At 46.7% G+C, this 16,383-nt stretch overlaps 1 protein-coding gene across 2 annotated transcripts in view; it reads right to left on the reverse strand.

Moving 5' to 3' along the window:
- The window catches only part of TRIM66 (tripartite motif containing 66), a 43,541-nt gene extending 27,563 nt beyond the window's left edge, over nt 1–15,978 (reverse strand). The window contains exons 1-8 of one of the 2 annotated variants that reach the window (XM_027563214.1): nt 14,926–15,978; nt 14,224–14,392; nt 7,855–7,958; nt 6,001–6,148; nt 4,925–5,057; nt 4,486–4,602; nt 2,709–2,823; nt 2,025–2,171 (exon numbers count right to left, since the gene is read on the reverse strand). In XM_027563214.1, the coding sequence (XP_027419015.1) occupies nt 2,025–2,171; nt 2,709–2,823; nt 4,486–4,602; nt 4,925–5,057; nt 6,001–6,148; nt 7,855–7,863 (669 nt within the window). In that variant the 5' untranslated portion in view covers nt 7,864–7,958; nt 14,224–14,392; nt 14,926–15,978. The other variant, XM_027563215.1, reaches the window with a different exon arrangement.
- Between the last annotated feature and the right edge of the window lie 405 nt (nt 15,979–16,383).

Here is a 16,383-nt window from a genome sequence, read left to right on the forward strand (position 1 = left end):
CTTCCACCCACTTGTAAAACTCCCTTCCATCCTAGTCAACTGCCCTCTGCTTCCCTCATCCTTTTCATCTATCTCTTATTACTAAAACTCTCCTATTTATCTAGGACTTTGGCAAGTATCCAACTACCCTGCTAACATTTAATTAACCAATGTCCTAATCAACATTTTAGCCTCTTACTTCCTTGAGCTCTTTAATGCAAACTACCTTCACTTCTCTTTTCAGTTCAGTCACCAGACCTAGACCACTTTCACCATCTTGAACCATTCTACCTATGAGACCTTAAACTCCAACAACCTACTCCCTGATGACAATAGCTCTTGCTCTTCCTGAGCATACTCTTCCACCTCATTGATCAAGCCCTGCTCCCTTGGCCCAGCTGGCCATCCTAGTTTTCCATCGCTTTAAGTAACCACATCACTAGTGCCCTAATTCCCTTCCCATCAGTGCCTGCCCTTGCATCAACCCAGCCACTCCAAAGCTATGTTACGTGGGGTCGCCTCACTGATCATTATGCTCAGGGCCCCTCCTCAGTCCTTCCTCTGGTCATTTCCTTTCTTGTCAGTTTCCTCTTCCGTGGTCCTTGAAAGTGAAAGTGAAGTCGCTCAGTCATGTCCGACTCTTTGTAACCCCATGGACGGTAGCCTACCAGGTTCCACCGTCCATGGGATTTTCCAGGCAAGAATACTGGAGTGGGTTACCATTGCCTTCTCCAGGAGATCTTCCCGACCCAGGGATTGAACCTGGGTCTCCCACATTGTAGGCAGACGCTTTACTGTCTGAGCCAACAGGGAAGTCCTTAATGACTATTTAAAATCTTTACTTCTCTCCTGAATGTCATTTACCCAATGTCTAACCCTCTGATTATCACTGCTTACTTCATAGAGGGTGAAGGCAAATTCCCTCAAACTTGTATCCCTCCTATCTCCAGACTTAACTACATTATACTGACATCTTCCCATCCTTCAATCTCAGAGAAAAGAAGCACCTCTTGTTTAAAGTCAACCATTTCACTCTAGATCCCACTTCCATCTGCTTTCCCAGTATGCTCCCTCTACCACACATCTCTTCTATCTTCAACTTCTTCTCCCAAATAAACATGTGCAAATGTTTTCCTTATTTTAAAAAAGTATCCCCAACACTGTCTCCTTCTCAAGCTACCTTATTTCTCTGCTTTTCACTAATTCCTCTACTTCCTCACCTCCCATCCTCAATCCCTCATCTAGCTTTTGACCTTTCTACTTTGCTGGAGAGAAAAGCTGCTGGAGTGTCTTTCAAAGTTTATACCAGGGGCCTCCTGATTCTGAGATCTCAAGGTTTCTCTTCACTACTCATCCTCTATCACCTATGTAGCAATGCTAACATTGGTCACTTAAAAATTTGAAGCTCTCTGTTAAGTTTTGTGCACCACATTCTCTTATTTCTCTGCTGACTTCTGATGGTTGCTTCTTATCTCCTTCACTCATCTCCTTCCTCTGTGCTGAAAATGAGGGCATTTCCCTGGGTTCCAGATCTGTTATTTTCTTCTTTCTTCACATACTTTTCCAATACCACCCAAATACCAGGGACTCACACATCTTTCTCTCTCTCTCTCTAACCCTGACTTTTCTTCTGACTTCCAGACCCATCTATCAAAACAGATTTGGGACAGCTCCCTTTAGATGCCCTACAGGCCCCTTAGATTCGCAATATCCAAATACAAACCTCATCAACTCTCTCAAAAGTTCTGCTCCTTTTCCTGGGCATCACCAATCTCTTAAGCCCAACACTTCAATGTCATCCTCCACTCCTCCTTTCCTCTTAGGCCCTATTTAAACCCAACTTCCTAGGGAATGTCCAGCACACTTCTAGTATTAATGTCTGGATCCATGACCTGAGGCAGAACTACAGAATTTCCTAGCTGAGTTGCCTGGAGGAAGGCAGGTCTATTCCAGCACCGGGGTCCTTTGCACTGTGAGGTTTGGTAAAAGATGGTTTTCACTTACTAACCCAAAGTCAGTGATTGAGGAGTTGGAGTTCTTCTTACCAGCTCTTTGCTGAAAAGGAAAGGGATGCTGGTTTTGCTGCAGACAGCCCAGTTAATGAAATTCTGCACGTGCTCAAACTGGCGGTTGAGAACCATGATGCTCTGTAACTGCTGCTCCAGCTTCCGCTTCCTCTCATTAGTGATGCCCTGGGTACAGAGAGAGAAGACAGAGTCCCTGGTCCTATTCTTGGACTGCAAACCACATGCTTGAGAAGTCTAGTGGCCTGTGTGCATTAGTGTAAACACAAATGGAATCAGATGAAACTGCAGCCCTGAGAAGAGGACATGGCTGCTGAGGGACGGAGGGAGGGAGAGAGAAAGGGTAGGTAGATTTTACAGTGCAAATAGGAATAAGCGATAAATGACTGAGGAAATGAATGTCTAGATTTCTTGGGCATAGCTCGTTTCATGACTCGTTCAAGGCCATAAACCTACAAAGTCCAATAAGGCAATTGCCTTACTGCCACAGCATTAATGGGAGTTTGATCTGATTTTCTAAGCCCTTAATGAGCCAACTTCCCAAAATTAGACAGGACATTTTAAGATACAGGGAGTAGCAGAGAGCTGTGGAAATTGCACATCTGAATTCTAGCTCAGGCATCTCTGAGCCATGAGACATATTTGATATGTGCCTGGTTTCTGCCCCAAGGAGAGTACAGAACCTAACCCTCTGTTCACATATACCTCCAACTCCTCTATGAGCCCATTGGCCTGTTTGTTCAGTTCATTCATCAGAACCATCTTGGCCATTTTGATCTGGTTTTCCACCTTCCTGTGCTGGTGCTTCACCTCAAAAATCCTGCAAACAACAGGAGGAAACACAGCATGGTGAGCCCTTCCCTCCAGGCCTACAACAGCCTACAGACAGCAAACGTAAGAGCCTGCAATGTGGACGCTTTCTACTGAAATCAGGGACCAGCAGGCACCAAATGTAAAGAAATAAGAACCTTCCTCCACCATCCATCCTGCCCTTTGTACAACCCAGCGCACTTGATGTAAGTGGGCCAATGGCCCGAAGTTCAACTCATTTTTCTCTCAACAAACTACAGGTCCATCCCCAGGTCAAGTCAATAGCTCATCAGTTCACACAGCACTAGAGGCAGGACAGAGAGAGTGAACACAGGTATGACTTCATGTAATTTCTTATTTTATTAGAAGGGGGAATACTCTACTAAACAGCGTCATGCAGTGAAAAGAGCCTAGGTAGAGACAGAAAGTAGACTAATGGTTGTCAAGGGCTGGGGATGCTGCAAGGTGAATAGGGAGTGACTGCCAATGTGTATGGGTTTCTTTCTAGGGTGATAAAAATGATATTTTAAAAGTAGACAGTTATAATTGTTGTATGACTCTATGAATATACTAAAAACTCACTGAACTGTACATTTTATAAAGGAAATTTTATGGTATAAAAATCATATTTTTTATATCTATATATAAAAATTATATAAAAAATATAAAATTTCCCTTTTAAAATGTACAATTCAATAGGGCTTCCCTGATGGCTCAGTTGGTAAAATATCCACCTGCAATGCAGGGGACTCAGGTTCGATCCTTGGATTGGGAAGATCCCCTGGAGAAGGGGATGGCAACCCACTCCGGTATTCTTGCCTGGAGAATCCCATGGACAGAGAAGCCTGGAGGACTATAGTCCATGGGGTCACAAAGAGGTGGACATGACTGAGTGACTTTCACATCATAATAATGGTTGTACAACTCTATGAATATGCTAAAAAAAAAACCCCACTGAACTGTACGTTTTAAAAGGGCAATTTTATGGTATATAAATTATATCTCAGTAAAACCATTAAAAAAAAAAGAGGCTTTGAAGCCACGCAGACTTAGCTTCTAAACCCAGCTCAGTCTCTGACTAGCTGTGTGATCTCAGATAAGTCACCTAATCTCTCTGAACCTTACCCTCCTCATCAGTAGAATGGAGATAACCCCTGACTCAAAGAATTGTAAGAACTGCTCAAAATGATGCATGCATGATGCCCAATCCAATGCCTGCCATGTGATCCTCTCTCAGTACCTGCTTATTTCTCTTTCTACACAAAATACTGATGATTTCATATCATGTATAGATGTATAAGGAAAACATCAGGAAAGGAGTGATAAAGGATAGACTGCCACTGACTTGTACTCACATAATAAGCAGCCCTCTCTTCTCCAGTATCCACTCTGTGCCCTTGTTCTTAAGTACCTATCTTTGGTCAGTTCATGGTCATGTTCAGAAGGCAGGCACTTTACCCCAGGTTCACTGTGATCATCCTCACCTAGCTTGGCTCCATTCACCAAGAGATGACCCGAAACCCCCTCCCTGGCCCTGAGACCTCTAAGACCAGGACATACGCCTTCTGGGACATATGCCAGTGTCTGCATGTCCACTCCACCCTGGTCCTGGGACCCAGGGTGAGAGGAGGCAGAGCATCTCCAGTGTAGGCAAGGGGCTAGCCGATGCTACCTGTCCTCAATTTGCTTTGCAGATGTCTGTAGACTGGATTTCTTATGTGCCACCTGTGTAGTCACACTTTCCAGAAGCATCCTCTGGTTTTGCAAAACTTCTTCAAGATGTCTGCACCTAGAGGAGGAGGCAGAGAAAAAAATGAGGAAGACCAAGTCTTATTCTGAGCATGCCAGCTAAGCAAGAATCCCCACAATGCATTGCCTCAGTCAGGCCCAGGGAGGCTGGGGTTACATCTAGGGAGTGAGAGACTCTTAGCCCTTCAGGGTTTCTCCAGAGAAGCCCCACACAACAGAAGAGAGAAAACCTTCAGCCAGGCCTGGGGACTGAAGGCTGGCTTAAGCAGGGAGAGGATTTCCATGCACTGGGAACCCAGCACTCTCACAGGTAGAGAGTCCAGAGCCCTCCCAAGTCCCCTTGGGCAGCCACCCTGCCCCACCTGTGTTCTTTGTGTTCCACCATGAGGCAGCTATGGCATGTAAGCACATCACAGGTCTCGCAAAACAGCTTGAGAACTTCCTGCGTGTGTAGAGGACAGTACAAGGCGAAGTCTCCAGAACCACCATTCACTCCTGCCAGAGAAGATGGAGAAAGTGGGCATGTCTTGCTCAGGAAGACCTCTTAAGTTAGCTCCACTGAGCACCCTCAGCCTTCTATGGACACAGGGAAGATCCAGAGCTAGAGGGAAGGTGGTGCAAAAGTGACCCTCTCTCTGGGCCAGTGAAGTTCCAGGAACACAATGAGGAAGGTGGGCTTACACTGGCCAGATTTACACAGTTGTCCAGAAATAACACACCGTCAAGCCCCAGGCGTCTCACCATCTGCTGAGCCTGAGGAAGGTGCCTGCTACTTGCTGCACATGGATCTCCTGCAGAATAGTGAGTCCTTCAGAACTTAACCTACACCTCCTCATTGGCCATGATTCTGTTACGGTGGGGCTGAAACAGCTGCCCAATCCAGACTGAGGCTGAAACCAGCTACCTAGATCAGATCACATGGATCATAAACTTTGGTTCCTGTCTGACGAAGGTAAAACCTTTCCCACAGTTCAAGGGCCTTGAGAAAAGACTTTGAAGAAGATTGTCACTTAAAACAGATGGTGCTGGACAGATAAATGGACAAACCCTGATCCTGGATGTTGAATTAATCAAGTAACTAAACAGAAGCGGGGTCTGATTTTTCTAAACAGAGGTGAAAGACAGTGAACTCAATTAGCTGCCACAGTAATTCAAGACTTTTCCTCCCCGCACCATCTCACTCACAGTCACCTACTCCCCACTCGCCACCTGCCCCGGCCTGGCAACAGGGAGAGCCTGGAGTGAAGGCACACTGTGCTGTGACTCTGGAGGAAACAGCTTTTCTTTCGGAAAGGCTCAGAGACCACCCCTACTCTCACCCCCAGCAGGGAAACAAGGGCAGAGAGCTCTTCTCCAGAGATTTTGTGGTTTGGTACTACTTACGGGGCAGGGTGTAGGGGGCAGGGTGTGTGAGCTAGTGGAGGGGAGGGAGTGATACCTGGAGATCCCTTCTGGGTCCGGGAAAAGAGCGGGCCCCCAGGGGCCGGGCCATGCCGGTGCTCCTCCGTGCAGGAGCTGCAAAGCCAGCGGTTGCAGTAGGTACAGAGGATGTGAGCTGCCCTCTTCTCTTTGCACTCTGAGCAGTTCTAGGAGTAGACAGTTCTGGAGTTACTGACAGCGTCTTCATCATTTGGACCTGCTTTTATGAGTGGTAAACACGCTAGGGACTGGGGAGCCACAGAGCTGTTCCTCCACTATTTTGGAGTGTAGTCCATTCTGGAGAGCTGCCTGGGAGGGACACGTGGGGGTGCATGAGGGAAAGCATGTGACTAAGAGCAGTGGCCTCAAGACCTATTCACACAAATCCTGTGTTGCAGCTGAGGATATGCAGATAAATAAGGCAAGGTTCAGCTCTCAAGGTACACAGCCTGGACAGTGTGGTGAACACTCAGTGGGTTATGCTGTGATGAAAGGATGTACCAAGTGCTAAGGAAGCAAAGCGAGGTTTCCAGGAGTTCCATCTAGGAGAGGCTAGGAAAGGCCCTCCATAAAGAGGTGACATTTGAATTGGATACTGAATGATAAGTAGAAGTTCACCAGGCAGACAAGGGAGGAAAACGTAAAGCACAGGCAAAAGCAAAAATTTCAACATGCTGCAGAGAAGAAACTGTAGCTGTATGAGTGCACAAAAAGATGATCATAAATAGCCAGGAAAGAGTACGACAGACCAACTCTCAGAGCTGTGTTTCCACTACTGGGGTTTGCCAGGACCAAGAATCTCTGGCCTTCTCCTGGTACAAATGTTCATTCATTTGGTCAGAAAATATCATGGAGGGCTGATATGAGAGATGAAAAGATTTCTGAAAAATTAGCCTGTCTGCACTGAATAATACAGGCCACCAAACTGATGTGGATTCTGACAGCTTTGTCCTCACCCTGGGATCTGACAAACCCACAGAAAGAAAAAGAAAAGAGGAGAAATGTAGGTTTTACTAACTAAACTATTAATTCCTTGAGGGTAGATACATGGGTCTCTGTCTCCCTAGTAGTACTCAGAACAGGCCCTGGCATATATGTCAGACATTCAGTAAGAATGTAATACAGGAGCAAGTAAGTAAGATGGCAAATGAATAAAATGCAGTGGCAAGGATACCCCAGTGGAGAAAGAATGAGAAAGGATACTAGTCAGTAAGTGGTGTGAAATTTCAGAAACTCAGGGAAAAGGTATTAGTTGTTAAATACAAGCAAAACTCGGAGAAGGCAATGGCACCCCACTCCAGTACTCTTGCCTGGAAACTCCCATGGATGGAGGAGCCTGGTAGGCTGCAGTCCATGGGGTCGCTAGAGTCAGACCTGACTGAGCGACTTCACTTTCACTTCTCACTTTCATGCATTGGAAAAGGAAATGGCAACCCACTCCAGTGTTCTTGCCTGGAGAATCCCAGGGATGGGGGAGCCTGGTGGGCTGCCATCTATGGGGTCGCACAGAGTCAGACACGACTGAAGTGACTTAGCAGCAGCAGCAGCACAAGCAAAACTGATGAACCTATCTAACCCAGGCTGGTGAATGAGTTTTAGCTTGAGTATTGGGAGGGTGGAGGGAATAAAAGCTTAGTGGTCATAATTTCCAGTAAAAGCTATAAGAGAGAAAAAAACACACTCATTTTGCTTCCCCAACTGAAACATTTTGATTCTCTTCTGGATAGAAGGATGGATGGATGGATGGATGATTAGGTAAACTGGTGGAAGGGTAACAAGTAAGATAGAGTGATGGGTGGACAGACAGACTTATGGACAGGGTCACACAGATTTCTGAAAAGGATTAGCTGCTTCTTTGCTTGTCCTGACTTACCCTCACCATCTTGGATTGCCCAGAAGAAAAGCACTGCAGCAGAAAATGTTCAGTTACATCCCTGGTAATGTATACTCACTCACACCTAGGACAGGAGATGAGCTCTGGGAGAAGAGGGCAAAGACAGCACAGTCAGGGCAACATAGCAGGTTATACATAAGACCTAGACACAAGGCTTTCTAATACACAACACCCAGGTATGTACCAAAACCATCTGTGCCCAAATGAAGTATGTTTGATGCCATAGCCTGCACTTACCATCAGGGTACTCTGGACATGAGCAACCTATTAGAGGCCTGCCCTACAGACCTCCCCACATCCTCAACTTTGCCTGATCCTACATCTCTTTCCTTCCTACAAAACAGAGGCCCAACCCTGCTCCCGTTGTGATAATCAGGTGCCTTCCCGCTGCTCCCACCCTTCATTTCACAGCCCTGAGAGCCCAGTTCCCACTACTGGCTAAGTTCAAAGGGGTCAGTTTAGCCCAGGGCAAAGCTCCAGCCATTTATACTACTGTGTAGGAGAATTTCTTTAGAGATTTCAAAGCTAGAGCTTTCAGAAAGTTCTAGCCAGAGAAAGGCAAGGACTGCCTGCCTGCTCGTCTAGGAGATACTCTTCTCTTGTAACAACCAAGACTAACTGGTCTGCCCCTGGGGCTCAAAGAGGTTTTGCTGCGCCTTCTCCACACAGTCCATGCTGGGTGTACTTTCACCCCTGAACATGAACATCTTGTCCTACCTCCCTCTCTCCAGAGAAATGCAGCAGTCTCCAACACATTCGTCAGCGTTCCTGAACTATATAAGCAGTGTGACACTGCCACCCTGAAGACTGCAGTACTTCAGGTCCACTCCGTAAGTACTTGGCCCACTGAGGACAAGGAGACGAGCTCCTGAGGGCCAGGTGCCTGTGCCCAGGGATGAGGACAACCTGGCTGGCTTGGTTGTGATGTAGGGGCTGGCTCTGCCAGTGATGTAGCAATAACACCACGGTCTTCTCTGTTTCATATCACCAAAATGACACAATGGCAGTTGCTCTAGAGTTGCAGGCAGACAAACAAGTCCAAACACCAGGTTTACCACCCAATGACCTTGGTTGGGCAAGTCACTTAATCTCACTTAGCTCCTCAGTACACCAGTTTCCTTCATATGCAAAATAGAAAGGGAAAACAAGAGTTGCTGGGAGGACTGAACTAAACAATACTTGAGAATTCACATAATCCTCCATGAATGCTGACTTTGAATTCAAAAGATTTCTCATATCCCATTTATGGTAAGACAATAACCTTAATTATCAACTCTCCCACGTGATGAAAGTCAGATAATCTGAGAGACTGAAAAAGTGGCCACAAATTCTTCCCCTCCTTGTGTCCATGCCCTTGCAATCCTATCCATTAAAAGTGGAGTCTTCAAAAAAAACTGTAGTCTATTCTCTCTCTTTTGAAGCTAGGCTGCCCTCATGACCTGTTTTGGCCATCAGAATGCAGCAAAAAGGATACTGAATAAGTTCGAAGCCTAGACCTCAAGTGGCTTTATATGATTCTGCTCTCCGTCTCAGAACGTGAATACTGCCACACGAACAACAACAGGTTAGATAGCTGGGAGATAAGAAACTATGGGCAGCGAGGCCTTAGTTGTCTCAGGTAAGCCACCTGAAGCTAAAACAAGCCAGGGAGCCCCAACACACCCACCAACTGTGCACAGCAGAGATTAGCAGGCCCAGCGCAGCCCAGCAGAACCACCCAGAGTATGCCAGCCCAAACTCTCAGCCTGCAGAATCATAAATAAAGCTTGGTTATTGTTTTAACCACTAAGATTTGGAGTGGCTTTCGATGCAGCAAAAGGTAACTGATATATCCCGGAAAAATCAAATCTACAAAATCATGCAAAGCAATAGTTTACTACTGCTCTTCTCCTCACCTACCACTCCTCCCTGCCAAAAAAAAAAAAAAAAATCCCTCCCCTAGCCTCCGCAGAGCCACGGACTTAATGACAGAGCTGGATCTGCAATCTCCTGGATACTTTTCTGCCCGTCAACAGACGTGAAAAGGATGTTTTGCACAGGGAGCATCATCCAGGGGCATCATGCAACTGTCCCTCCCTTCCACTTGGCTGGTCAGGGAAGACCCTCCTCATTTCCCCCCAGGTCAGAAATGCTGTTCTAATTGTTGAAAATAATTTCCATAAGGCTTCCAACTCCCTGGTAGCAGATGCTCAAACATTAGTCATAGTAACACAGTCTCATTAGCATGATGAGAAAAAGAGAAATAACTGAATAGATCAGACAAGGCCTCATCACATCCTGTACCTCCCATGGCCCCAAAGGCCAAAATCCTTAGCTTGTGGCTCAAGGCCCTTTCCACACTGGCTTCAACTCTTTCTAGTCTCATCTCTAGCTTCACCTGCCACACATCCTACATCCTTGCCATGCCAAATACCTCTGCTATCCCCTAAATGCACCAAATCTTTGCATAACTCTTGTGTTTGTGAAAGTGTTTGTTTCCTCTCCCTAAAATACTCTTCCTTGCTACCCCACTCTTTTTCAGATAAACTCCTTCCTATTCATCCTTCCAAACTGGTTTGAATGTTCTAGCTTTGAGAAGCAAGGTTGATTTCCCTTAGGAAGAATTAATTATTCCCTCTTCAGGGTTCCCACAGTACCCTGAACATCCTTCTAATATAACATATATCACATTGCATTTTAACTATCTGTTCATATGTCTACATACAAAAATAATCCACAATTGACACTAAAAAATATTGCATGATTTTTAGCATATTCAACAATTATGTTTCTTTCCAGTTTGAGTATTCCATGTGTATTCCTTGCACTCGCAGCCAATGAAAGTAGAAAAAAGCCATCTGGAAGTTTTCTGGGTGGTGGAAAAAACCAGCCCAGGAAAATAAAGGAATCAGGTCTGATTCAGAGCAGAGGTGTCGGCCCTAGGAAAGGCTGTGAATTGGGAGATGTAGGTTCCAGGTTCAAGACTGTCACTAACTGTGCAACCTGAAATCAGTGACCCCTTTTCTCTGAATCACACTTTCTACATCCTTAAGTGAGAGAAATGGGAATAGCAGGGAAGTATGGATTACCAGGTTTCCCTGGTAGATCAGACAGTAAAGAATCTGCCTTCAATGCAGGAGACCTGGGTTCGATCCCTGGATCGGGACGATCCCTCTGGAGAAGAGAATGGCAACCCACTCCAGTATTCTTGCCTGGAGAATCTCATAGACAGAGTAGCCTGATGGGCTACAATCCATAGAAGCACAAAGAGTCAGACACAACTGAGTGTGACTAACACACACACACATACACACAGATTTCTCAACCCTCCTCCTCTGCAACTACGCTTCAGAAATAAATTCCCCTGGGCAAGATGGAAAGAGACAGACCACCCTTGCCAGCAAGTCAGAGACAGGCTTGTGGCTGAGGGAGGCCTGGACCGAAGAGCTGCTCCCGTCTGAAGAGGGGCTGCTGCAGCTGATAGCAGAGCTGGAGAACTGCAGCGGCAGCAGCACCCAGGTTCCAGGATAGCTGTAGGGCCCAGAGTAGACATGGAGGACATGGGCTCTCTTTGTGTCATAACTTTTGCCCAGAAATTCTTATCGTCCCTGAGGAGGTCCGTAACCTTCCTAAGCCCCATCAAGCTGTGTCAACCTTGAGCTTTTTGTTTTTTAAAGAAGATTCCCCATTTTTCAATGAGAATACCAAAACAAAGTTCTTTTTTTGACAACCGGAATACATGAACTCCTAGAGCTGTGCATATATATAAAATGACCAAATATCAACTTATAATATTTAACATTTAGTTTTAATACAGTTTATAATATTTAATTTAGTTATTTAAATCACAAATTACATAAAATATTTAGATATATTGCTTTCATTTTTGTACTTGAATTTTTCAAGCGACAGCATTGAGCTTTTATTTCATACAGAGGAACATCCGTTCTGAGAAATGGAGGACCAGGGCCCAAAAGCCACACAACCATCCCCAAAGGAGGTGACGCTTCTGCTTCCAGAGTGAGTGAAGAACTCACAGGTACCAGAGGTCTTCTGAAAACTGAGGCTGTTCAGTCCCTCTGTCACAAGCGTGAGCACTTCTGGGCTCTGGGAGGGTAAAGCATATTATTCTTTTACCACCACTCCCTATATTAGGCACTTTACAGGTTTATTTAACTGTCAATCCACCACACAGAGGTAGGCATTATCCCCATTTCAGAGTTGGATAGACTGAGGCTTCAAGAAGTTGTCACCTACAGAAGATCACAGAAAGTAGGGGCAGAACTACAACTGGAACCCAAGTCTGTCCACCTCTAAAACTCACCCCTGCCCATGTCGCTATACTCCTCTCTAATTCAAGTGTTTGGAGAAGGAAATGGCAATCCAACCCAATATTCTTGCCTAGAGAACGCCATGGATAGAATTCCATGGACAGAAAGTGACTACACTTTCACTTTTCACCGTCAACTCAAGTGTAAACAAGGGAATTTTAATTTTTTAAATTAACCAAAAAATTTGATTGTAAGTAAAATATTCCATAATAATGATCAAACTCTAAAGATGATCTGGACGCAGCTTTGAATTTGAAATCCAGGAAGAGCTGGGAGACAGCCCCCAGCGATGCTTATAGTTTTAATAAATATGATATTTGAGAAAACGCAAATGAAACAGAGTTTTTCTGCCTAGAAAAATAAATCTAGGGGCAGTTTCATTCTGTAGATGAGTGGTTCTCAAGCTCTGTTACGTATTTGAATCATATGAGGCACTTTTAAACATCCTGATGTCAGTCCACAGCCCATGTCAATTAAATCAGTTTCAGGAGATGGGAGCCAGGCAGCAGTATTTTTTTAAATTCCCCAGGAACTTTACAGGTTGATTACAATGTACAACATTACAATGTACAAATTTGAGGACCACTGCCATAGAGTGAGTATCCCTTCCCACTGTGGCTGAGCCTGATAGATCGGCCCCTATATCTCAGCAGCTGAGAAAGACAGGCTCACCAGTCTTAAAGAGGCTCCAACAAGTTAAGAAAGATTCTGAGTGCAGTTGTTATGTATTTCCCCTCTGGCAGAGAAGAGAAAAGGGCAGATGCCCAACAGACAGAAGGGTATCCTGACCCCAGGTCCCTGGAGGACACAACTTGCCTCCCCTAAATCCCAGCTTCACAGAAAGACCCATCAGCAGACTTAGGGTGCAGCCTGAGATCTGGCACTACAACCACTGCTGCTGCCTAGAGAGCACGACAAGCCCAGAACTTAGCGAGGTAGCAAGGAAGGTGGGCCAAGAGTGGGTAGTCTACCTCAGATATGAAGGGCAGTGCCAAGGCAACCTGGGCATGGGGCCGGGATGGGAGAGAATTCCCAAAGAGGTCTCAGAAAACTAGCACTGGGTCAGCCCAGCCCAACAGGCACGTGCACATAAGCCTGAGCTCAGTGCTAAGCAACCCTCTGAGGGTTAAAAAAGCCCGTCATTCTAAAGCTCTTGGCCAGGGCTCCCTGAAACTTTGCAGCTGGGACCCACGCTCTGACTCCAACAGAGCAGTGGCATCGTCTGGAGAAGACTGATGCTCTACTGCCAGCTCTCACCTGTAGAACCAAAGTTGCACAAACCTAGCTTCCAGACCTAGCTTTTTCCACTGTTCACCTAATCAATTCCCTCACCATAAAGATGGTGACACAGAGGCCCAGAGAGAGGGAAGGACATAGCTAAAAAACACCACAGGTCCCTGTAAACCATAGACGGTACCCTGAACCATTGAGCGGTCCCTGATTACATCTGCAGCCACAAGTAAGACATTCTACCTCTCTATACCTCTACCACATGTTATACAAGGAAGAAAAAACTCTCCAGTTGTATCCTCTGGCAGGCTGGCCCTCCTCACTAACCATTCCTGCTCTCCCAACCAAGGCAGCCCCAGGGTACTGGGCATCAGCTAAGGCCCCCACCACATGAGCCCCCCAAAACCTTCCTCTAGCCCAAAGCTCAGAACAGCAGCATCACCTTTAAGAAACATGTTGCACCCACTCCCCAGATGCCCCCTCCCTGCTAGAAAGACAGATTTCGATCCTAAGGTGATTCTTCTCCTGCCCCTGGCTGCCAGCAGGCTTACCTGTGGCGCCTGCTGCCCTGTGACTACAGCAACACCTGGGGGAGAAGTCAGAAGAGCGACAGGTGAGCCCACCACAGGTCCCAAAGGATGGTGCTTACCAAGTGCCCAGGAACACCCACCCTGCACGCTGCAGCCAGCTGGGCTACAGGGCCTAAGCCTCGGGGAGCTGGGTACTGGGTGGGGAAAAGGGAGCAGCCTGAGTCCTTTCCTCCTTTCCCTGATGCATCCTCAGCCAGGGCTGCGTTTCTCCAGCTCACCTGAGACGCTTCTGCAAGAAAGGGCTTGGTTGACTCCTCCTGTTCCTGTTTATCTCGAAGGCTCTGCAGTATTTTTCCCAAACTGAACAGCGAGAGGGAGACCTCAGAGAGGCGACTCTCTTCCTAGCTGCATCTCCTTCCTAATCCTCTGGGTGCCTTGGAACAGAAGCTCAGAAGGAAGAAAACGAGATTTTCAACTTTCAGGAACTAGCTCTGTCGCCCTCTGCATAGCTCAGGAGGCCATCACTCCCAGCCTTTTAGGACTCGATCCAAAAATCCTTCAGCCCTCCATGTTCCCCAAAATGACAGTGCTCATGTGTGGCTGGAACCTGCCCCGATCCGGCAGCTCATTTAAATAGAGCTCATCACAACAACAGTGTTGGTGGAGAAGTGAGTAGCTGCAGGGCCCTGGGGACCCCCTGTTTATACGTAGGAAGAATGATGCAATCTGGGTATCAAAATAGCAATCCAGAATGGAATAACAGGCTCACGCAGCAGCGGTGCCGGCACAGCCAGAGCTCAAGTTGACACACTCTGTCAGCCCCACACTACTGCAGCACGCAGATGCCAGGCACACACTCTCACCGCGGCGTTCTAAAAATCAGCAGGAGCCCAAGATAGCCCTCCATGCCCCCGGCACAGAAGGAGGGTGGGGGTGAGGGGGCTTTGACAGACATTAAAATCTGTCTCCTACACACTCACCTGCTCCTGCCACTTCACCTGAAGTCCTTATCCTGTGACGTCACAGTCAGTTGCCATAGTGACCAAATGTCCGTCACAGCAGAGGATTAGGACTTCAGATGGAGAAGACACACATTTGCAGCGCACAAAGGTCCTGAGAGGTGTCCCTGGCAGCCAACCCTCCCCCTCCCCCCAGGGAGATACAGTCACACACAAGCTGGGAGAGAAACAGAGAGCAAAAAACAGGGTCAAGTTAGAGGGAAGATATGAGGATGGGTCAAGACTACGAGTCCGGGATAATTGCAAAATCCCAGAGTACAGGAAAATTTTCAAGAGCACAGAGGGAAAGTGACAGGAATGAGCTTGGAAAGACTGGCAGGAGAGTATGCTCCTGAAGAGCCCTGCCTGCTGAGCCAAGGAGCCTTTATCCTAAAAGCAGAGGCCACCCAAAAAGGTTCTGAAGACTGACAGACTGGGCTTATGACTGCCTTGATGGACTAGGGCTTCCCTGATGGCTCTGCCTGCAATGTGGGAGACCCGGGTTCGATTCTTGGATGGGGAAGATCCCCTGGAGAAGGTAATGGCTACCCACTCCAGTATTTTTCCTGGAGAATCCCATGAACAGAGGAGGCTGGTGGGTCACAGTCCATGGGGTTGCAAAGAGTCAGACATGACTGAGTAACTAACACTGATGGACTGGAGAGGGGAGTGGGGAGTAGGGAAGAGGTTTAATGGGAGCCTAAATGAGGACAGAAATGGAAAGAAAGGGACAGAAGAGTTGTTTTGAAGAGAACCAATAGAACAAGACCAAAGTGGGATGATGAGCAGAATGGTGGTGTGTGTGACAGAAAACACGGACAGGCAGCCATGAACAGACAAAGGCAGCAGCAGGAGGAAGAAGGACCTGTATTTTACTTCCTCTGGCATCCATAGCCTCTTAAAAAGATCAGGCCTCATTCTGCCTCACTGGACCAATGATTTACAAATCTGGAGGGTTTATTAGAAACACCCTATCGACCAAACCCAAATCTCCTGGGTGTGGGTACGGGACCAGGAATCTATATTTTTAGCAAGTTTCCAAAAATAATTCTTAGGCATCCAGATCAGATATAGATAGATAGATAGATAGATATCTGTATCTATATCTCCCAGGTGGCGCTAGTGGTAAAGGACCTGTCTGCCAATGCAGAAGACATAAGGGATGACGAGGGTTTGATCCCTGGGTCGGGAAGATCCCTGGGTCGGGAAGATCCCTTGGAGAAGGGCATGGCAACCGACTTCAGTATTCTTACCTGGAGAATCCCATGGACAGAAGAGCTTGGTAGCCTATAGTCCAAAGGGCCACAAAGAGTCCGACATAACTGAAGCAACTTAGCACACACATCCAGACCAGCACTGGTTCAGGGGACCAGAAATGCTGAACCCGTTGCCTGGACAACTACAGTAGCCTCCTAGCAGGTCTTTCTATATCCAGCCTTG

The sequence above is a fragment of the Bos indicus x Bos taurus genome, chromosome 15, assembly GCF_003369695.1.
Source record: "Bos indicus x Bos taurus breed Angus x Brahman F1 hybrid chromosome 15, Bos_hybrid_MaternalHap_v2.0, whole genome shotgun sequence".
NCBI lineage: Eukaryota > Metazoa > Chordata > Mammalia > Artiodactyla > Bovidae > Bos > Bos indicus x Bos taurus.